Genomic DNA, 23,250 nt, shown 5'->3' on the forward strand with positions numbered 1-23,250 from the left:
TATGTGAACCCTTTGGAATGACATGGATTTCTGCACAAATTGGTCATAAAATGTGATCTGATCTTCATCTAAGTCACAACAATAGACAATCACAGTCTGCTTAAACTAATAGCACACAAAGAATTAAATGTTACCATGTTTTTATTAAACACACCATGTAAACATTCACAGTGCAGGTGGAAAAAGTATGTGAACCCTTGGATTTAATAACTGGTTGAACCTACTTTGGCAGCAATAACTTTAACCAAACGTTTCCTGTAGTTGCAGATCAGACGTGCACAACGGTCAGGAGTAATTCTTGACCATTTCTCTTTACAGAACTGTTTTAGTTCAGCAATATTCTGGTGTGAATCACTTTCTTGAGGTCATGCCACAGCATCTCATTCGTGTTAAGGTCAGAACTCTGACTGGGCCACTCCAGAAGGCGTATTTTCTTCTGTTTAAGCCATTCTGTTGTTGATTTACTTATATGCTTTGGGTCATTGTCCTGTTGCAACACCCATCTTCTGTTGAGCTTCAGCTGGTGGACAGATGGCCTTAAGTTCTCCTGAAAAATGTGTTGATAGACTTGGGAATTCATTTTTCCTTCGATGATAGCAATTCGTCCAGGCCCTGATGCAGCAAAGCAGCCCCAAACCATGATGCCCACACCACCATACTTCACAGTTGGGATGAGGTTTTGATGTTGGTGTGCTGTGCCTCTTTTTCTCCACACATAGTGTTGTGTGTTTCTTCCAAATAATTCAACTTTGGTTTCATCTGTCCACAGAATATTTTGCCAGTACTGCTGTGGAACATCCAGGTGCTCTTGTGCGCAGCAATGTTTTTTTTGGACAGCAGTGGCTTCCTCTGTGGTATCATGAAATCCATTCTTGTTTAGTGTTTTACGTATTGTAGATTCGCTAACAGGGATGTTAGCATATGCCAGAGACTTTTGTAATTCTTTAGCTGACACTCTAGGATTCTTCTTCACCTCATTAAGCAGTCTGCGCTGTGCTCTTGCAGTCATCTTTACAGGACGGCCACTCCTAGGGAGAGTAGCAGCAGTGCTGAACTTTCTCCATTTATAGACAATTTGTCTTACTGTGGACTGTTGAACAGCAAGGCTTTTGGAGATACTTTTATTACCCTTTCCAGCTTTATGCAAGTCAACAATTCTTAATCATAGGTCTTCTGAGAGCTCTTTTGTGCGAGGCATCATTTACATCAGGCAATGCTTCTTGTGAAAAGCAAACCCAGAACTGGTGTGTGTTTTTTATAGGGCAGGGCAGCTATAACCAACACCTCCAATCTCATCTCATTGATTGGACTCCAGTTGGCTGACACCTCACTCCAATTAGCTCTTGGAGATGTCATTAGTCTAGGGGTTCACATACTTTTTCCACCTGCACTGTGAATGTTTACATGGTGTGTTCAATAAAAACATGGTAACATTTAATTCTTTGTGTGTTATTAGTTTAAGCAGACTGTGATTGTCTATTGTTGTGACTTAGATGAAGATCAGATCACATTTTATGACCAATTTGTGCAGCAATCCATATCATTCCAAAGGGTTCACATACTTTTTCTTGCAACTGTATATCATTGACCAGCTCCTCCCTTGTAGTTCTGGGCTGATTCCTCACTTTTCTTATCATCAGGGATACTCCATGAGGTTTTTGAGAGCCAGAATTCTTGCTGTTTCTCAGGTGTTCAAATACTTATGTTCAGCAGTGCAAGAAAATCATACAATGTGATTTCCTGATATTTTTTTTTTTTATTCTCTCAGAGTGGGAATGCACCTACAATGTGAATTTCAGACCCCTCCATGATTTCTAAGTGGGAGAACTTGCAAAATCGCAGGGTGTTCTAATACTTCTGTTCCTCATTGTAGATCCCATGCAAATCAAGCAATCTGTGAAATGGTCCTGAAGAAGCATCTTATCACCATGTTTTAGATGGGTTGTCTCAAGTACACAACCCAAGTCAGAATAAGCCACCATAATACAGCTGGCTGCATTGGGTTCTCGCTGCTGTTCTCGCCATAGAAGTGTGTGGGTGTTCACTTTCTTTACAGTGACTGCTGTAGTATTAAATCGCGCCTACTCAAGTTTCTTTCTAGGGCCTCTTCATTCAGACTCACAGTGTGAGGTCCTGAGTTGGACCCCCACTATGATGTCCTTATGCTCTAATAAGGCATTTACAAAGGCGTTGACCAGATGGGACAACCCCTTTAAAGCATATGTGATCTATATGGAGAGCAATGAATCAGGAGGCACTAGTGGGAAAGACAATGTGGTCATATTCCTGTCCTAGTGACTGTATATGTCCAGCCAACTTTCTTATGTGTTTTGTGGCCTGACTCTTCCCAGCTGATATCAGGGGAAAATAAGGATCAGGCATGTTGAATTTTAACGCGGCATTCTTTGTTCTCAGGGAAGATAAGCCGCCCCAGAGATATCCGTCAGTGTCTTAATGTGGATTTACAATGCCCGATTGTCGGGCAGATTGTTGGAAACGAGCGTTCCTGCGAACACTCATTCCTAGCAAGCCACCCATCTAACTGTGCTGCTGATCACCCGATGAACAAGAGAAACGTTAGTGCAGATATACCAATTATCGTTTCTGGGCAGCGCAGCTGTATGAGGACGAGTGTTAGTGATCCCTTGTCCTCATACTGTGAAGGAGATTGCTGCATATAAATGTGCAGCCAACTGTCTGGAAGGAATGCTTCCCGACAATCGGCTTTCTGGTCGGTGCGTGTAAACCCGCCTTAACTTCCCTCTCCCCATTCAGAACACATGCATGCACAGTTGAGTGTGGATGTGCATGGGGAATGGGAGGAATAACTATGGGGCTACAGCTACTGAAGGTGCATGAGCATCTTAACAGATGTAAAGGTCATTTTAAAGAAGACCAGTAGGCTAATTAGTGTTTTCAGTAAGCTTCAGAGCCAAATGAAAAAGTCATCTACTCCCGACATTAGCATATTTGTCATTTACATCGATTTACCTACATTTTGCAGGAAATTACATTTTTTTTATTACTGCAGTACCAGGTAATGACACTAAGAGAAAGCATAAAACCAGCGCAATGATGAAGTGCATGCATTTACAGTACTAGCAAATAACACATTCCATATTGCTCTGCAGTGCAATTTACAAGTCTGCCCTTATTACATATGCAAATATGTATTTTCCCAGGGTGAAAGCACATAATTAAAACCATCATTAAATTTCTTACTTTTTTTCCCATCCATGTCTGCATGGATTTTGCGTGCAAGGAAACCAGCCTTGTAAACCGCAGCATTAGGATCATGGGGGATGTCCAGGAATGGGTTGCTGCTACTTCCAATCCGACTAACACTCTTTGATCCCATGCCATTGGATTTGTCATCATTGCTGTCTGATGGGGACTTCTTCATCGCATCAACATCATCTCTGTTAAAAAAAAATATATATATATGTTAAAATAATATCTATCTAATCGATCTAATATCCATCCATCATATTATCTATCTAATATCCAACACATATCCATCAATCATATGTATCTATCATCCATCGATCTATTTATGCATATTTATTCTCTGCACTACCAGAACAGCAATACAATTTATCTATATTCCTGTCTATCTAATTGAATTTGGTGTCCTTTTTTCTTTTCCCATTTGTTGCGTATTGTCGTGTACTTACTTTATGGTAGTGATGGTGACAATATTTACACGATTAGTGTGGAGTGAACTTGCGATTTGCAACTTCAGCGTTCGGGTTATCTAAGAATTCCGTAATGGATTCTGTTACCACGGACCATAACAGAATTCTATGACGGCATGCACCACGGAAGCCTGCAAGTGTCATTCCGTATTGCATGCTGGCCATAGACTTCTATTATGACGGAATGCGATACGGAATATAGGCTTCCTTAGTGCATGCCATTATGGTCCGTGGTAACGGAATCCATGATGGAATTCTTAGATGACCCAAAAGGCGAACTTGCAAATCGCAAGTTCGCTTAACACTATAGCACATATATAACACCATATGATTTAGATATACCCACACTGCTTGAGAAAGGCTCTAGTGTTGAGCAGAAACAGCACGTCCACATGGGTGAATAAATATCTTTTCTTTTTTAATTATTTGAGTGTGCTGCCTGTTTGTTATCTATCTCTCCTCCATCCACTTAATCTCCATCAATCCATCAGTCGTTCTCTCTCAATATATCTATTGTAGATAAAAGACTGTTACAATATTGTAACTCAGTTCCAATGATAAACAACCAACATACAGATATAGTGTTAATTCCACCAGGTATTTCTATAGTAGACATATAGTAGATATTTTTATAGTAAACAGACTCCAGAATGGATGAGCAAATATCAGACAGCATCCGATCTTTCGTATAAAAGCTCTATAGCTCACACACATATTTGAGCCACGTACATGATGTTAAGCGGATCAAGCTTTTCCCGCTGTTGCTGTAGGTGGGTTACTGGTGCTGTCAGCAAATTGCTTAATTACCTAGTACTCATGTCTATGCGGCAGAGGCGTGCTGTGTGTGCTTCATTTTCTGGTGCCTTGTGTACCTTATGTGCTATACATTTCATCATGTAATGTTATTACCAGGATCCTCACACTTGTTAATTACATATGTCATTCATATGAAATAACATGTTGTGACCTTCACGTCTACTAAATGTATCTAAATGTACGAATCTTGGCCTCCAAAATCCTCACTTGGAACAATGGTGTTTTGACAGTGGTTGCAGGTTGCAGCAGCTTATAACATAAATTAAATCACTGGCGTTCACTGAGGGTTGCAGCATAGTGCTTAGAGTCTCTGCTTATTTGGAACATTTTATATTGAAAGTACTGGCATATCACTAAAATAAAGTTTCCCATTGTAACTATTTTTCTAAGCTGTTAATTGGCCAAATACACTTGGACCAATGCAAAGTATTAGCCTTGAATGCAATATATGAAAACGATCATTATGTGGAGTTTCACGAACAATCAGACAATTATCCAACCACAACATAACCTGTCACGGCTATACTGTGTGGCTGCTGTCCAGGCCATGGCTTCTTTATTTTATAATGAGGAGCATGACTAAGGGCTCATGCACACGACCGTGTGCTGGCCGGGCCCGTGCTGTGGACCCCAAATTGCGGTCCACAATGCACGGGCACCGACCGTGGGGCAGCTGCATGCGGATCGCAGACCAATTCACTTAAATGGGGTCCGCGAACCGCATCCGACGGTGCACACCGCAAAAAAGTAGTGCATGCACTACTTTTTTGCCGTGCGGAGGCATGGCCAGAAACACCACGGAAGTACTCTGTAGTGCTTCCACGGGGTTCCAATCCGTGCTTCCGCACCGCATCTCCGGGTTTGCAGACCCATTCAAGTGAATGGGTCCGCATCCGTGATGCGGGGTGCACACGACCGGTGCCCCGTGTATTGCGAACCCGCCATATGAGGGACGCAACACGACCGCGGCTTACAGCGTTATTCTGTCCGCGATGGGGACGCAACCAAACGGAACGGAATGCAATTTGGAGCATTCCGTTTCGTTACGTTTTGTCCCCATTGACAATGAATGGTGACAAAACTGAAGCGTTTTCTTCCGCTATTGAGATCCTATGACGGATCTCAATAGCGGAGATAATAACGCTAGTGTGAAAGTAGCCTTAACGAAGCGTAACCAATGCAAAAAAATATGAGATTCACTGCTCTTAAGAGTCCATCATTTTCTCTTTAACATCAGAAAACTAAAGATACTGTATCTCATCCTCACACTTGAAGGGTATAGCAGCAAGCTTCACAGGAGGTCACAATGATGAGGCTTGATCAGGCTTGATCCATGGAAAGCTAATGTTGCCATTGTAGTGGCTGAATTATGTCTGTGTCTAGATCATCTCTGTGGAGGAGTTTAACTGGAGCAATAGACCTTTGAAACCATGTTCAACGTTGTCCAAAGCGGATTGTGGATAACAGAAAACTCCCAATACATTTTAATGTGATACCTAATCTCCTTTACTGTGTTCCAGAATTGGACTTCTAATATTATGTATTATATAACACGTAAATAGACCACGAGATACCACCTGCCAAGAAAGCCACAATGTATTGCATGCACTGAATATCACTAACACCATGCTTTTATATCATTAACCTCCAGGGATGATAAGAATTTGAGTAGATTTGTCATGAAGGGAATTTTTGTAATCAGTTTTGCTCAAGCCTACATTGACCAAATGACCGCCAATTTTATCAAATTATGCACCCTGTTTGACACATTTGCGGCATCTTTAAATATAACACTTCTGAAGAGGGCTGTTACTCTGGTTTCTCACGAGCAGTGTGGTCCACTGGGTCCCACTGTGCCAACCAACCAGTTAGACTTTGGGCTAGACCTAAGGACATTATCTGTTTTTTATCCTATGCAGGGATGTGGCCTTCATTGCAGGGGAGCAAACAGGCTGCTACCTCTTCGAATAGTCCCAGTGTGCTTGGTTGCTGACCCACTGGGGTCAGAGACACTGTTGCAAATGCAAATAGTCAAGAAACAGGCAGAGGTCAGGGCAGAGTATGTGTAAATCCGTAAAATAGTGCAAAAGTCAGGAAGTGGGGGCTTTCAGGGTCGATACAGTGAACAGGCACAGGTCAAGCCAGGCAGCAGAGAGTCAGGATCCAGGAAACAGGCACAAGTTGGTATACAAATGGCTTATAGTCAGGCTGCAGCCTAAAGTATGGGACACATGGGTCTGGCGGACAGCCCCTGGCAGAAGCTAGGTGAGTTATGCGGAGCCCATGCCACCCCGAATAGTGGTGGGCAAGGAGAATAACCATGACAGTTTTTACAACCCTAAAAAAAAAAAATGTGGCACTTGTTAAATCTTCTGTACACCTTCTTACCTAGATTACCATGCCCACTTTTCATTCTATGCACAAACTTTGCAATTTTTTACACCAGAAAACCAGCACGTTGGGCTACAGAAATTGTCCCCTAGGTCTTTAATATTTGTCATTAGTTTTACATATTGTATGTATCCAACCTTGTAAATGGTCTGTAGAACTTGTGCATAGTACATACACACAAGACTTCTCGTTACATCTCTCAAAACCATTTTTATTTCTAACTAAAGGAAACCACCACCCAACCTTTTTTTTTTACTTTTTGAAGGGCAAGGAAATATCCATGATATTGCTTTATACGTACAACAATTTATTTTGAAAAATATGATCATCCTTCTCAATAATCACAGTCTACATTAAAAGCTTGTTCAGCCTAGCAGAATATCACAGTTAATTTGCTTGGGGAATATTGATTTTGATTAAACAAATGATGCGAATAAACCAATATTGTCTCAAGATATTACACATACAGTAGTTAAAAAAGGTTTTGTAATGTATCATTTATTTCAAAGGAAACATTTAGTGGCGCCAAAATGGGGTTAAAAATAGTGTAAATAATGGAGTATACAAGTTTAAAAGTTTTCCATAAGGCTACATTGACACGACCGTATGTGATTTGCGGTACGCAAATTGCGGATCCGCAAAAAAACGGATGACGTCTGTATTGCATCCTTTTTTTGCGGATCCATTGCAACAATGCCTATCCTTGTCCGCAAAATGGACAAGAATAGGACATGTTCTATTTTTTTTGTGGGGCTACGGAATGGACATACGGATGCGGTTAGCACACGGTGTGCTGTCCGCATTTATTGCGGACCCATTGAAATGAATGGGTCTGCATTCTATCCGCAAAAAAAACGGAACAGACACAGAAACAAAATACGTTCATGTGAGTGTAGCCTTAGGGCTTATGGCAGCCATGTGCAACATGTGAACAGAGACTGTATGGATCATGACAAGATTTGTACACGTGTGTGGAATCTGCCAGAAAAAAAACCTGAGATATACTCACCTTTGTGGGAGTCCCATTACAGGATCGAATACGACCAAGTGCATAAACCCTCAGGTTATATTAGTACAGCATTAAAGGGTTATTCCGGTTGTGATAACTTATCCCCTATCCACAGATGGCACCCCCACATTGACGATAATGGGCACTCTGCACCCATTGGATTCCGCCTCCTCTGAAATGAAGTATTCATCTCTATGGGAGTCCCAGATACTGCAAAGTACAGCCCTCTGCAATTCCTGAAACTTCCACAGAGATTAATGGAGTGGCAGTTCATAAGCCCGAACTGCACTGCCACTCCGTTTATTTCAGGGGGCTCTCATAGGGTATGGGATACTTGTTCTTGTAATCGGTGGGGGACCCTGCAGTAGGACGCAAACCAATCCTATAGTTATCCTTTACCCTGTGGATAGGGGATAACTTTAACAACCAGAATAGCCCTTTAAGGATCCATGCATTAATCAACAGATACAGGAACTTTTCCAGATTGGTCCCAAAGCATACATAAGTCACAGGCCAGAATTATGCAGCAATTCTCAACAAAATGAATGCTTTACCGAGACTACAGATCATTTAATCTAGTTTTATCTAGTGGCAGAATGACAATGCCATACTTCATCGCCCCTGCAGGGAAAACTTGCCTGAGTGCACTGTACCCAAACACGACATTTATGAAAATTAGCTTTTGCAATGTTTTTCTTAAAGTAAATCTTAGACTGAACCCCGCTATGTACATTACAAGTATAAGTAATGCAATAAAAATCCAGCAGGGCTGTAAAGAAAATAAGAGATATATAAGAGATTTACTGTAGATTCCCTCCATCTATTCTGTACATGCCTTAGATAAAAAAATTGTTGTCTTGGAATGCCTGCCCGGCAAGTCACTTGCTGAGGTGGGTCACCGATGTGACCAGTGATTGACTAAGCAGGCAGTCCAAGCCATTTCTTGTTTGTGGAGCCTAAGAATAGGAAGTGGAGAGAAGGGAGGACTGGAGCAATGGCAGGACAGCATGTGACGGGGAATCGGTGGGTACTGTTTGGGTTTTTAAAGGAGTTCTACTGGCTTTTTATAAAACTGGCTTTGGTTATTTTGTACAGTAGACAAAAAGAATCTGCAGCACTTTCAAAAGTATTCAATAGTAGGGATCGACCGATATTGATTTTTTAGGGCCGATACCGATAATTTGTGAACTTTCAGGCCGATAGCCGATAATTTATACCGATATTCTGGGAATTTTCATTTTTGAGAAAAAAAATAAAATTCCTACACAAATCTGCTGAAAATGAATATGTTTATTGTTAATGTGTATTTTTTTGTTTATTGTTAATGTGTATTTTTTTTTTATAAGTCTTTTTCATTTATACTTAATATTTTTGTGTTTTTTTTTTTTTTTTACTAACTTTTAGCCCCCTTAGGGACTAGAACCCTTGTCCTATTCCCCCTGATAGATCTCTATCAGGGTGAATAGGAGCTCACACTGTCCCTGCTGCTCTGTGCATAGTGCACACAGCAGCATGGAGCTTACCATGGCAGCCAGGGCTTCAATAGTGTCCTGGCTGCCATGGTAACCGATCGGAGCCCCAGGCTTACACAGCTGGGGCTCCGATCGGAGGAGCAGGGGAGAGGGGATCCTGTGGCCACTGCCACCAATGAGTAATACTGGGTGGGGGGGGGGGGGGGCGCACTGCGCCACCAATGTTTTTACTATTGGCCGGGATTGGGGTGGGGGCGCACTGCGCCACCAATGATTAATACTGGGAGGCTTGGGGGGGGGGGCGCACTGCGCCACCAATGAAGATAAGTCTCTCAATCATTCATATACAGGAGGCGGGAGCTGGCTGCAGAATCACATAGCCGGCTCCCGACCTCTATGAGCGGTAGCTGCGATCCGCGGCACCTGAGGAGTTAACTACCGCGGATCGCAGCTATCGCTCATAGAGATCGGGAGCCGGCTATGTGATTCTGCAGCCAGCTCCCGCCTCCTGTATATGAATGAATGAAAGGCTTATCTTCATTGGTGGCGCAGCGGCCACAGCCCCTCCCCTCCTCTTGTCTTCTCTTCTGTCATTGGCGGCAGCAGCAGCACAGGGGGAGGAGACACTGCTTCCTTCTCCCCTGTGCTGCGGAGGGAACACAGAACGCGCTGAGAGCAGCGCGTTCTGTGTTCCCCATATGTTATCGGTATATCGGCAAAATAGATGCCGATAACGTTCAAAATCCTCAATATCGGCCGATAATATTGGCCAAACCGATAATCGGTCGATCCCTATTCAATAGCAATCATCTTTATTTATTATCAGTTAACTCTTACCTGTCCCTTGCTCTGCCAATGCCATCGCCGTTCCCAATGCACTCACACAGGCTGTGGACTTTCCCCCCAGGTCCTGACTGGATGTGTGCACTTCTTCTGCTGTTCAGCTGCATAATAGTAAATGCAGCTGGAAAAGAAGCGCACACATCCAATCAGGACCCGGGTGGTAGACCCCACAGTCTGTGTGAGTGTATCAGGAAAAGGGGCATTAGCGGAGCAAGAAAGAGGTAAGAATTAAGTAAACTGCCTTTCATTCACAGGTTAGAACAAAGAGCAGTTTTTATAAGAAGCCGAGAGAACCTCCAAGTCATTCCAACCTTTTAATAATTTTTTATGAAATCATCAAATCCAACCCCCAGGTAAATCCATTTAAATACACAGCTGCACCTAGGCAAAGCAATAGTGAACGAGGAGGTGGAGCTATCAATTAAGACCTTAAAATTAGGCAAAGCGCCTGGCCCGGATGGTCTGTCAGCCCTTTACTATAAAAAATTTGCCCCCCTGCTAACATCCCATATCATTAAATTTTGTAACCATATAATGCAAGGTAATACCCCTCACCCTGATTTTTTGGCAGCTAACATAACGGTCATTCCCAAGCCCAAAAAAGACCATTTGTATCCGTCCAACTATAGACCAATTTCCTTACTGAACTTGGACACAAAAATTCTCACATCTATACTTGCTCGTCGGCTCAATAACCTACTTCCTAACCTCATTGGCAAAGACCAAGTAGGGTTTATTCCAGGCAGGGAAGCCCCTGATAACATACGTCAAATACTCAACCTGATCCAGGTAGCAAATAAAAGGAACACACAGTTAGCTGTCCTAGCCCTCGATATAGAAAAGGCCTTTGATTCTGTCACATAGGATTACTTACACCTGGTTCTCCAATATATGGGTATTAAGGGTCCATTTGTGCAGGCTATCAGGGCTCTTTACTCCATTCCAGTTGCATACCTTAAGCTCCCGTCCATGAACCCTGCCCCCATTCAAATACTTAGAGGTACACGTCAGGGATGCCCTCTATCTCCGGCACTTTTTGCTTTAGCGATGGAACCTCTTGCCAATGTGTCAGGGGTCAAAGTAGGAGACACAGAGCACAAGTTGAGTTTGTTCGCGGATGACCTCCTCCTTTCCCTTACTAATCCTCTTGTGTCCCTGCCAAACCTCTTACAACTTCTGGAATCCTTTTCAGAGATCTCTGGGCTCCGTGATAACCATCAGAAATCAGAGCTTATGCTATGCAATACCTCCCCCTCCTTGAAGTCGCTCCTATTACAAAATTTCCAGTTCCACTATTTACCCAATCATATACCATATTTAGGTACGGTAGTGCCCACTCAACCTCACATGATGTATAAGCTGAACTACACCCCTTTATATCGAGCTATTCGAGAAGACCTTAAAACCTGGAGCACATTACCCATATCATGGATAGGTAGAATACATGTAATCAGGATGGTAGTCTTGCCTAGGCTCCTATACTTATTCCGGACTATACCATTACCAGTCCCAGGTGGGGATCTCCGTGACCTACAAAGGGAGGTACTGAAGTTTATCTGGGGCAATAAACGTGCCCGTATAGCTCGGGCTACCATGTGCCGACATAAAACACAAGGGGGTCTCTCAGTCCCCGACTTCATACAATACTACAAAGCTGCTAGATTAGCCCAGCTTTTTTTGACAAATACTAAACCAGAGACACACCCCCTATGGGTCTCGATAGAACAATCCCTTCTTTCTCCATGGTCGTGGAGAGCCCTACTCTGGACTACCTTATCCCTTCCGATAAATATACGTTCTAACACACCGCTGTCCTACCAAGCCCTGTTGTTGTGGAGATCAGTTAGGTTCAAGTTAGCCCTACAATCGAAGCTCTCTCCACTCTTCCATTTAATAGGTAACCCTGCCTTCCCACCGGGATTGAAGGCTTCCAATTTTAGCTGGTGGATTGACAACAAATGTACAACTTTGCATAGATTCTTGGTCAGGGGAAAATTGTTTGCCCTGAATGATTTTAAAGATAAATTTGACCTCCCTAGAGGTGAATCATTCACGACTAATCAAGTATTCTCATTTCTCCACTCTTTGAAGATTGATAATCTAAACTTGGACTTTACCCCCTTTGAACGTTTTGTCACCTTTTCTTTATGTAGGCAAGGATTATTGTCCAGACTGTATGGAATGCTTGATCCCTCGCCTGATGGAGTTCGACTCCCGTATATGGTGGAGTGGGAGAAGGATACACAGGTAGAATATCCACTTTCAGAGTGGTTCCTCCGTTCCCAAACTTTAACCAAAAACTCTTGGCAAAACACACTGGCAGAGACCTCTGTCAGGTCCTTCATAGAACTCATTTAGTGCCTTTTCGGCTACACAGTATATATCCAGAGCAGAGATGTCGCCACTATGCTTTAGGGGATGTACTGAAAATGGTACAGTTTACCATATCTGGTGGACATGCCCTCATGTCCAACTGTTCTGGTCTAAAATTGGCAGATTGCTTTCCACAGTTTTAGGCTGTAGTTACCAAACTACCACCGCCTTATGTCTCTTAGGGGATAAGCCCCCTTGGCTAACATTTGCCAAATTCAAACTATCGCAACATAATCTAATGGCCGCCAGAATTCATATTGCGTTTAAATGGAAAACTAATACCTTAAGCTATCAGGCAGTTTTAGATAGAGTTAATAGGATTCTACTGTATGAAAAACTCTCAGCCATTCGTATGGATACTTTTGAAGCGTTTGAAAAGCTATGGGAACCCTGGGTCTCCTCTTCCTACTCCGCCAATGTGCAACAAAGTCTATCTCTGTAATGACAACTATGCCGCATAAGGCTATCTCAGAAATAAGAGGTGTATAGGCCATTCAATTAAGTGATGTTATAGTATTGCTCTCTACTTTCTAGCTGATAATCGCTATTGGATCTCCCTTTGACGATTGTTATTGTCATTTTTATTTTATTCCTCTATTATTATTTTCTTTGTTGTTTGTAATTTATGTATGACCGAAATGCATATGATTTTGCTACATCAAGATGCTTCTATGAAGATGGAAAATTTATTTTTCAATAAAGCATTTGAAACAAATACACAGCTGCAGTAAACAAATTTTAAAGGGGTTGTCCGAGTTATGAAAAAAAATATATAGCACTGTAAATCTGATGGTCAGTAATATATACAGTCAGGTCCATTTTTTTAGCTCTATATACCACCATAATGGATTTAAAATGAAACGAACAAGATGTCCTTTAACTGCAGACTGTCAGCTTTAATTTGAGGGTATTTACATCCAAATCAGGTGAACGGTGTAGGAATTACAACTGTTTGCATATGTGCCTCCCACTTATTATGGGACCAAAAGTAATGGGACAATTGGCTTCTCAGCTGTTCCATGGCCAGGTGTGTGTTATTCCCTCATTATCCATATTACAATGAGCAGATAAAAAGGTCCAGAGTTCATTCCAAGTGTGCTATTTGCATTTGGAATCTGTTGCTCTCAACTCTCAAGGTGAGATCCAAAGAGCTGTCACTATCAGCTCAAGCAAGCCATCATTAGGCTGAAAAAACAAAACAAACCCATTAGAGAGATAGCAAAAACATTAGGTGTGGCCAAAACAACTGTTTGGAACATTCTTAAAAAGAAGGAACGCACCGGTGAGCTCAGCAATACTAAAAGACCCGGAAGACCACGGAAAACAACTGTGGTGGATGACCAAATAATTCTTTCCTTGGTGAAGAAAACACCCTTCACAACAGTTGGCCAGATCAAGAACACTCTCCAGGAGGTAGCTGTATGTGTGTCAAAGTCAACAATCAAGAGAAGACTTCACCAGAGTGAATACAGAGGGTTCACCACAAGATGTAAACTATTGGTGAGCCTCAAAAACAGGAAGGCCAGATTAGAGTTTGCCATCGACATCTAAAAAAGCCTTCACAGTTCTGGAACAACATCATATGGACAGATGAGACCAAGATCAACTTGTACCAGAGTGATGGGAAGAGAAGAGTATGGAGAAGGAAAGGAACTGCTCATGATCCTAAGCATACCACCTCATCAGTGAAGCATGGTGGTGGTAGTGTCATGGCGTGGGCATGTATGACTTCCAATGGAACTGGTTCTCTTGCATTTATTGATGATGTGACTGCTGACAAAAGCAGCAGGATGAATTCTGAAGTGTTTCGGACAATATTATCTGCTCATATTCAGCCAAATGCTTCCGAACTCATTGGACGGCTCTTAGTGCAGAAGGACAATGACCCAAAGCATACTGCAAAAGCAACCAAAGAGTTTTTTTAAGGGAAAGAAGTGGAATGTTATGCAATGGCCAAGTCAATCACCTGACCTGAATCCGATTGAGCATGCATTTCACTTGCTGAAGACATCACCAGGGATTAAACCCAGCGTCTGGTGATATCTATGCGTTCCAGACTTCAGGCTGTAATTGACTGCAAAGGATTTGCAACCAAGTATTAAAAAGTGAAAGTTTGATTTATGATTATTATTCTGTCCCATTACTTTTGGTCCCTTAACAAGTGGGAGGCACATATGCAAACTGTTGTAATTCCTACATCATTCACCTGAGTTAGATATAAATACCCTCAAATTAAAGCTGACAGTCTGCAGTTAAAGCACATTTTATTTATTTCATTTAAAATCCATTATGGTGGTGTATAGATCCAAAAATGTTAGAATTGTGTAGATGTCCCAATATTTATGGACTTAACTTTAACTAAGCTAAGCAAGTTTTAGGCAAAAAAAATATCAATTTCCTCATTTCCCTGGTTCTCTTCTGGCCCTTTGTTTACCTGCAATAACAACAATCTCTGCCCCTCCTCCTGCTCTGCTAAGGGAGTGAATACAAGTGCTGCCCTGAGTGACATGTCTGCCTGCTGGGAGACTCAGCAGCATGTTGTATGTGTAAGTCCCAGCAGTACAATGACACTGCTGATACATACAGGATCTTCCCCCTACCTGTTCTTGTGCAATGCTCTGCAGAACTCCTCTAGTCTGTCAGCTCCTGTGCCCAGTATTTTTCTCCTCACTGCCTGCAGCTACTCAGTAAAGCCTTCAGCCCTGAGTCTGTGCTGCTGAAGGGGTTAAGGTTTTTCCTGAAGGATCCAGGGAGAGAACAGACGACAGTACAGGGGGGAATGACCAGCACAGTGATGTCTCATGTACAGACACATATCTGCTCTCTCAGGCTTGTCCACGAAACCTCATCAGAGAAGGGAGAGAAGCTGACAGGTCATGTGACCCTCAGTGAAATCTGATAAAGCAGCAACTGTAGATGCAGTAAGTGCATGGTAAAGTCTTTACATTTGATTAGTTAGAAACATACAAAGAACAAAAAAATAACTTGGACAACCTCTTTAACTTGACTTTCCCTGGACAATGGCAGTCCGGAGAATGTATTTCAAAGTAGCTCTGAGCACTGACAGCCGGGGAACGGGAAAATAAAAATAGTGTTCTGGACTCTTTGCATGTATTACTGTAGATAATGGTACAAAATCTGGGTGGCAGTTTCCCTTTAAGTCATGGTTAATCACACAATTCATTTACCCTTTGTGATAACTGCAACAGACTGAACTGTCCGTTCTGCTTCCCAGTTTGTGGGTCTGACCCACATGACCCTAGAGCAGAACTTTCAGGGTTGTGTAAAATAAGACTGTAGGTCTAAAAATCTATTGAATGGCTAAAAGCATGTCTGGAAACCATCCTGGTCACCTGTATTAGAAACAGATTTGCTTTCGGAGCAGAAACAAGCAGGGTAGCTACAGACTACTGACGCTAAAGTGGCTGGGCAAGAAGTAGCTGCCTATGTGCAAGCTATACATAGGAAGCCTGGCAAGAAGCACTATGCATGCACGGCCACCTCAATGTTTACTGCGGATGGCGTTCTATTAGCAATAACAAATGGACTATTAGCCAAAGTAGGTAACTGGATTTCTCAACATGAGCATTTTTCCAAAATACTGTAGGTTTTACTGGATAAGGTGCTCTATCAGATATTACAGCTTTTTCACACAATGTTGCAGTTCTCTTTTCAATTTTTTTTATTCTCCTTAGGGTCCTAGAATAGTATTTATTTCTATATCACATCTGGCAGTAGTTTTCTGCCTAAAGGCTTAACTTTATGTATTATAAAAACAGGTCATGGAATGAAAACACATTTTAAAGCTGACATCAAACAGAATTCTTCTTTAGTAAATAGTTTTAAAGTAATATGCAATATATAATTACGTTTAATAGATTATATAAATTCTAAATAGGAGTTTCCAATTTTATATACATACAGTAAAGCTGTTGCACTGCCTCCCCATAGTCTAGATCTCTGATTGCTGTCAAACAGGGCCATTCTTGTTTTTCAACTGAAAACTCTAAAATATTTCTCATATTAGGGTTGTATTATAGTCAATAATCAGAAGAGATTCCTGCCGCATACAGTGTGCATTCAGCTTTGGATTTCTGGAGATGCTCTGTAATCTCAATTAATATTGCTAAAACATTCTCTGGTTGAAAGAATGCCAATTAAAATCAAGTGACAGTGATTATGCAAATACATTGAACACATTAAATTGACTACAATCTCTGACACTGAGATTAATGAGGGTCAAGTTTTAGGGGAGGCCAACCAAGCAGTGTAGTTAGTAAGAAGCCATAATCAACTAGACTTGGAATCGGCCCCTTTCACATGAGCGATATGGAATGTGTCAAGGTCTGTTCAATGAAAAATCATGGTTTTGCATGTTGTATTAGTTGTGACTGCAATTTCGTTCAGTGATTCATTTTTTTCCCCGTCAGGGCTGTGAAGAAAAACTGAAGACTAAGGCCCATTTCACACGGCCGAGAATTCCACGCGGGTGCAATGCGTGAGGTGAACACATTGCACCCGCACTGAATCCGGACCCATTCACTTCAATTGCAGATGAACAGTGATTTTTCACGCATAACTTGTGCATTGCATGAAAATCGCAGCATGTTCTATATATAGAAATTAATGGGGCTGCGTGAAAATCGCATAGCATCTGCAAGCAAGTGCAGATGGAATGTGATTTTCACGCATGGTTGCTAGGAGATGATGTTAGTAAATTGATAAAAGTCAATTTACTGTATTATTTTTTTACTGTAAATTAACTCACCTCATCCACTTGATCACGCAGCCGGCATAGTCTTCTTTCTTCTTCTTTGAGGACCTGCAAAAGGACCTTTGATTAGGTCATCAAAGGTCCTTTTGCAGGTCCTCAAAGAAGAAGAAAGAAGAAGATGCCGGCTGTGCGACCAAGCGGATGAGAGGATTTAATATTTTTTATTTTTTAACCCCTCATGCAACATTTTAGTAAGCATTCTGTATTAAGAACGCTATTATTTTCCCTTATAACCAGACGATGCCGGCTGCGTGATCAAGTGGATAAGGTGAGTTAATTTTTTTTATTTCTTAACCCCTCAATCGACATTTTAGTGTATTAAGAATGATATTATTTACCCTTATAACCATGTTTATAAGGGAAAATAATACAGTGAATTTACTTTAATGGGGTCCGGGGTTGTTCATCACTATCATCTCCTAGCAACCATGCATGAAAATCGCACTGCATCCGCTAGGGGTGCACCGAAATGAAAATTCTGGTCCGAAACCGAAAATTCAGGATGCCCTTGACCGAAAACCGAAACCGAAACTGCCTTTTTGCCCAAATACTTTTAAAATACTTTTTTTTTAATGATTTTATTAATAATTCTTTTTCATGAATGAAATTCATCTGTGGGTGGCGCTGTTATGGAGAGGGGGATCTGTGGGTGGCGCTGTTATGGAGAGGGGGATCTGTGGGTGGCGCTGTTATGGAGAGGGGGATCTGTGGGTGGCTCTGTTATGGAGAGGGGGATCTGTGGGTGGCGCTGTTATGGAGAGGGGGATCTGTGGGTGGCGCTGTTATGGAGAGGGGGATCTGTGGGTGGCGCTGTTATGGAGAGAGGGATCTGTGGGTGGCTCTGTTATGGAGAGGGGGATCTGTGGGTGGCGCTGTTATGGAGAGGGGGATCTGTGGGTGGCGCTGTTATGGAGAGGGGGATCTGTGCACTGTTATGGAAAGGGGATATGTGCACTGTTATGGGCATAACAGTGCACAGATCCCTTTCCCCATAACAGTGCACAGATCCCTTTCCCCATAACAGTGCACAGATCCCTTTCCCCATAACAGTGCACAGATCCCTTTCCCCATAACAGTGCACAGATCCCTTTCCCCATAACAGTGCACAGATCCCTTTCCCCATAACAGTGCACAGATCCCCCCTCCCCATAGCAGTGCCATAGACCGATCCCCCTACCCATAACAGCCCCGGCCCTGCTGCTCACAGCATCACTCACTGCATCTTTATTTTACCTTACAATCGTGACGCTCCAGTAACAACTCTGCAGGCAGAGCGGAGGGCGACGTAACGTCACTTACTCACGTGACGCACCTGCTCCGCCCACTTTATGAATGAAGGAGGCGGAGCAGGCGCGTCACGTGAGTAAGTGACGTTACGCCGGCCTCCGCTCTGCCTGCAGAGTTGTTAGTTACTGGAGCGTCACGATTGTAAGGTAAAATAAAGATGCAGTGACAAAGTAAACCGCCTGCCCGGCGCCCGCCCGCAGATGGTGGGTGACAAATCCCACACCCCATATTTTCGGCCGATATGTAACAATATCGGCCGAAGTGGATTAGGTGCATTTTCGGCCGATATTTTCGGCTGCCGGAATTTCGGTGCACCCCTAGCATCCGCACTTGCTTGCAATTTTCACGCAGACCCATTCATTTCTATGGGGCCTGCGTTGAGTGAAAAATGCAGAATATAGAACATGCTGCTATTTTCACGCAACGCACAAGTGATGCGTGAAAAACATCGCTCATGTACACAGCCCCATTGAAATGAATGGGTCAGGATTCAGTGCGGGTGCAATGCGTTCATGTCACGCATTGCACCCGCACGGAATTCACGCTCGTGTAAAAAGGGGCCTCAGTGTTCAATGTGTTTTAGATTTCTACAGCTAGTATCTTCAATTCATCTGACTGGTACCCCTTGATGAAGGGAAAACAATTGTGGGGGTCTGTCGTGCCTGGGTACTGGCTAAAGTTAGAATGCCTAATGCAATTTCCTTATATGCATTACGTTTATCTGTTCATTTAGTTTGAGCATATGATATCTGTACATGCACTAGCACATTATGCGGGAGCAGCATTAACTATTGTGGGTACATTATCTATTGTTAATAGTTACAGGTATTGTCTATCATTCCTCCGTGTGCTGTGTTGTATGTGTTTCATCACCGTTCTATAATGTCTTAACTATGGATGTCTAATAAGGAACTGGGAATGCTGTCAGTCCCTGTAGGTTTGCGGTCAGACGTAGATTAGTGTTAGGGTACTTTCACACTAGCGTTTTCTTTTCCAGCATTGAGTTCCGTCCTAGGGGCTCTAAACTGGAAAAGAACTGATCAGTTTTATCCTAATGCATTCTGAATGGAGAGAAATCCGTTTAGGATGCATCAGGATGTCTTCAGTTCAGTCTTTTTGCCTTTTCAGGATGGAGAAAATACCACAGCATGCTGCGGTTTTATCTCCGTCCAAAATTCCGGAACACTTGCCGAAATGCCGTATCCGGCATTTTCTCCCATTGAAATGCATTAATGCCGGATCTGGCCCCGACTGTTCCGGAAAAACGGATCCATTTTTGCCGTCTGCACATGCTCAGACCGCAAAAAATGTGCAAAAAATAAATGCCGGATCAGTTTTTCCGGATGGCACCGGCATTTCAATGCATTTGTCAGACGGATCAGGATCCTGATCCGTCCAACAAATGCCATCAGTTTACATACGTTTTGACGGATCCGGCAGGCAGTTCCGGCGACGTAACTGACTGCTGGAATCCTCTGCCGCAAGTGTGAAAGTACCCTAAAAGGGGTTCTGCAGTTTTTTTAAACTGATGATCTATCCTCTGGATAGATCATCAGCAACTGATCAGGGGAGGTCCGACACCTGGGACCCCTGCCGATCAGCTGTTTGAGAAGGCAGCAGCGCTGGCAGTAGTGCCGCGGCCTTTTCGCTGTTTACCGCAGGCCCAGTGACGTCACGACTAGTATCAATGGCCTGGGCGGGGCTAAGCTCCATTCAAGTGAACAGAGCTTAGCCCCGCCCAGGCCATTGATACTAGTTGTGACGTCACTGGGAAGGCCGCAGTGCTACTGCCAGCGCCGCTGCCTTCTCATAGATCATCAGTTTTAAAAATTTGCAGAACCCCTTTAAATGTGTTGTAGATTTCTATACTGGCATCCTCACCATTTGAGTGGTATCACACATCACATCTATGTTGCCCTGACTGACAAAAGGAGTGAAAGGGGCGGGCCTCAGTAGCCAGACAATCCTAACGCCAGTGTGAAAGAAGCCTAAGCCAGAAACAAATGTCTGATAAGTCAGTGTCCATCCTAAGTTGAAAACAGGTATCCCGTTGACTACTGTCCTGTCAGATCAGGTGGTTGCTGGCCACTGCATTCGGGGAGAGAATGAATCAGGGGCGTTGCTAGGTTAAAACATTCGGGGCCTGGGCCCCTGATGTTTTGTCCCAGGCCCCGAATGTCCTGCCTGCCAGATATATACAACTGTATTGCCATCCTCAGGACGGCAATACAATTGAATCGAATACACTGGAAGATCTGAAGGACCTGTGGTGAGTCGTGACATCACAGGTCATGTGACCAGCAAAACAGGCAGTGGTTGATAAGTACCTGCGATGATGTCACCATCATGTGACCAGTGCAGGAGAGGACAGCAGTGAATAGGAGAAGACCTGGGGGGAAGAAGCTGTGGTGAGATCTGCTACATGAGGAGAGGTAAGTGAAGAGAGACGCAGAGCAATGCTGGGAGTTGTGGTTATTTAACTGGAACTATATGTTAGAGCTGAAGGGAGGGATGTTATTTACATGAGACTGTATGTTGATGGTGGCTGTGGGAGGGAGTGATGTTATTTACATGGGACTGAATGTTGAGGGGGCAATGTTATTTACATGGGACTGTATGTTGAAGGTGGCTGGTGGGGGGGAATTATGTTATTTACATGGGATTGAATGTTAAGGGGGGTTTGTTTACATGAGATTGCATGTTGGAGGCGGCTGGGGAGGAGGTGATGTTATTTACATGGGACTGTATTTTGGAGGGGGCTGGAGAGATGGTGTGATGTTATTTACATGGGACTCTATGGCGGAGAGAGGGAAATAGTGTTATTTACATGGGACTGTATGTTGGAGGGGCTGAAGGGAGGGGAGTGATGTTATTTACACAAGACTGTATTTTGGAGGGGGCAGGAGAGATGGTGTGATGTTATTTACATGGGCCTGTATGGTGGACAGAGGAATATAATTACAGGGAGAACTCCAGGCGGCATTATAAATACTGGGGGCACTTCAGGGTGACCATTATAACATTAGGGGGCAGTATAAATACTGGGAGCACTGTAGGGGTATTATATTTCAGGGGACATTAGGCGTTATTATTACTACTGGGGGCTCTATAGGAGGGAGATCTGCCTCTTTTTTTACTAAGAGCACTATGGGGGCTTATTACTACTGAGGGGTCTGTATAGAGCTTTATTACCACTGGGGGGAAAATAAGGGGCCTTATTTCTACTGGGGGTTCTGTGAGGGTATTATTAATACTGGAGGGCTCTTCTACTAATGGGGGCACTCTTGGGGAGCATTATCACTGTTGGTGGCACTGTAGGGGGCAGTATTACTAATGAGGGCTTCTAGAAGGGAATTACTATTGGTGGGACTATGAGGAGCACTATTACTATGGGGGCACTCCTATTTCTTCAGGATAGTATTTGGGGGTATTGGGGAGCACAGTGAGCAGCAGAATACCACTGTGGGGACTCCAGGTTGGGGGATGATGATAGAAAAGTGCGGAAGCTAAGATGTCTGTGTGTTGCACTCTGCAGAGACGAGGAGCGGCTGAGAGAAGTTATACGAACCTAATGGAGAAGATGATGACAAAGAAGATCTACATCCAAGGAGACGTCACCTGGAGGCCCTGGATGTGACAGGTATGTGCTGCTGTATAGCAAGTACAGCAAAATGCGGTATGTGTGGGGAGGGGGGGGGGGGGAGACTTAGAGAACTGGGCCATATTCATTGGGACTTGGGCCCAGGTTCTTTTGAGACTCTAGCAACGCCCCTGGAATGAATGGAGAGTTGGCCAATCTCTCCATTCACTTCTGTGAGAGTTACAGAAACAGATGAGTGCACTTCTTGACATAAGTATGGCTTTGTGTGTCAAACTAGTCCTCAATGCTAGCTAATGGATAGATAATCCAAACTAATAGGGTATTTGGATTGTGGGAGAGCACACAAACTTAAGAATTAGCATTCCTATATAGCAAGAGACTGCAAGTTCTCGTTAAGTTATTATGGCATGCAGAGTTCTACTATGTGTCTGATTTTTGACTATTTTGCTGTTGAGTCACCAGCAGACTAGAGGTTAAACACAATGCACAATTTGAACATTAGATTTGAACCATCATCTGGAAACAGTCGCCCACAATCCAATGAATGACAGTGATTGTATATTATTATTACAGTGACCACCTACACAGTGTTTGAGCAGCATATTCACAAAAACAGCGGCTGAATGAAAGCCTCCTTCCTTCCCATCACACAGTGGATATTGCCTCTCTGCATCACACAATGAAGTTTCAAATGTTCTTTCAGTGTACCTAAGAACTTATTCACTGGCTCCATTTGTCCAGAGTATACAAAGAACCATTTCCTGGAGTGAACATTTATGTCTCAACTATAAGAACGTTCGATAAAGTCCTTTATGGAATTGTTCTGAGACAACCTCTGGTATGAACGTCTCCTACTGTAACAAGTGCCATCACTCATTTCTGCCAACTACCAGTACCTAAAAATGTCGGATAGTTACCGGTATGTAGTCGTGCAAAGCCCAGAGATTTTCCTCTACCGATATCATTCTTTGTAATTATATCCCTCTTTT

General features: G+C 43.1%; 1 protein-coding gene across 2 annotated transcripts in view; it reads right to left on the reverse strand.

Annotated features, from left to right (window-relative positions):
* Positions 1-23,250, reverse strand: part of PSD3 (pleckstrin and Sec7 domain containing 3) — a 444,727-nt gene that overhangs the window by 124,355 nt on the left and 297,122 nt on the right. For both annotated transcript variants that reach the window (XM_040417899.1, XM_040417898.1), the window contains one exon: positions 3,223-3,419. In XM_040417899.1, coding sequence (XP_040273833.1) covers positions 3,223-3,419 — 197 coding nt within the window. The remainder of the gene's footprint in view (positions 1-3,222; positions 3,420-23,250) is intronic.

Source organism: Bufo bufo, chromosome 2 (genome assembly GCF_905171765.1).
Source record: "Bufo bufo chromosome 2, aBufBuf1.1, whole genome shotgun sequence".
NCBI classification, from domain to species: domain Eukaryota; kingdom Metazoa; phylum Chordata; class Amphibia; order Anura; family Bufonidae; genus Bufo; species Bufo bufo.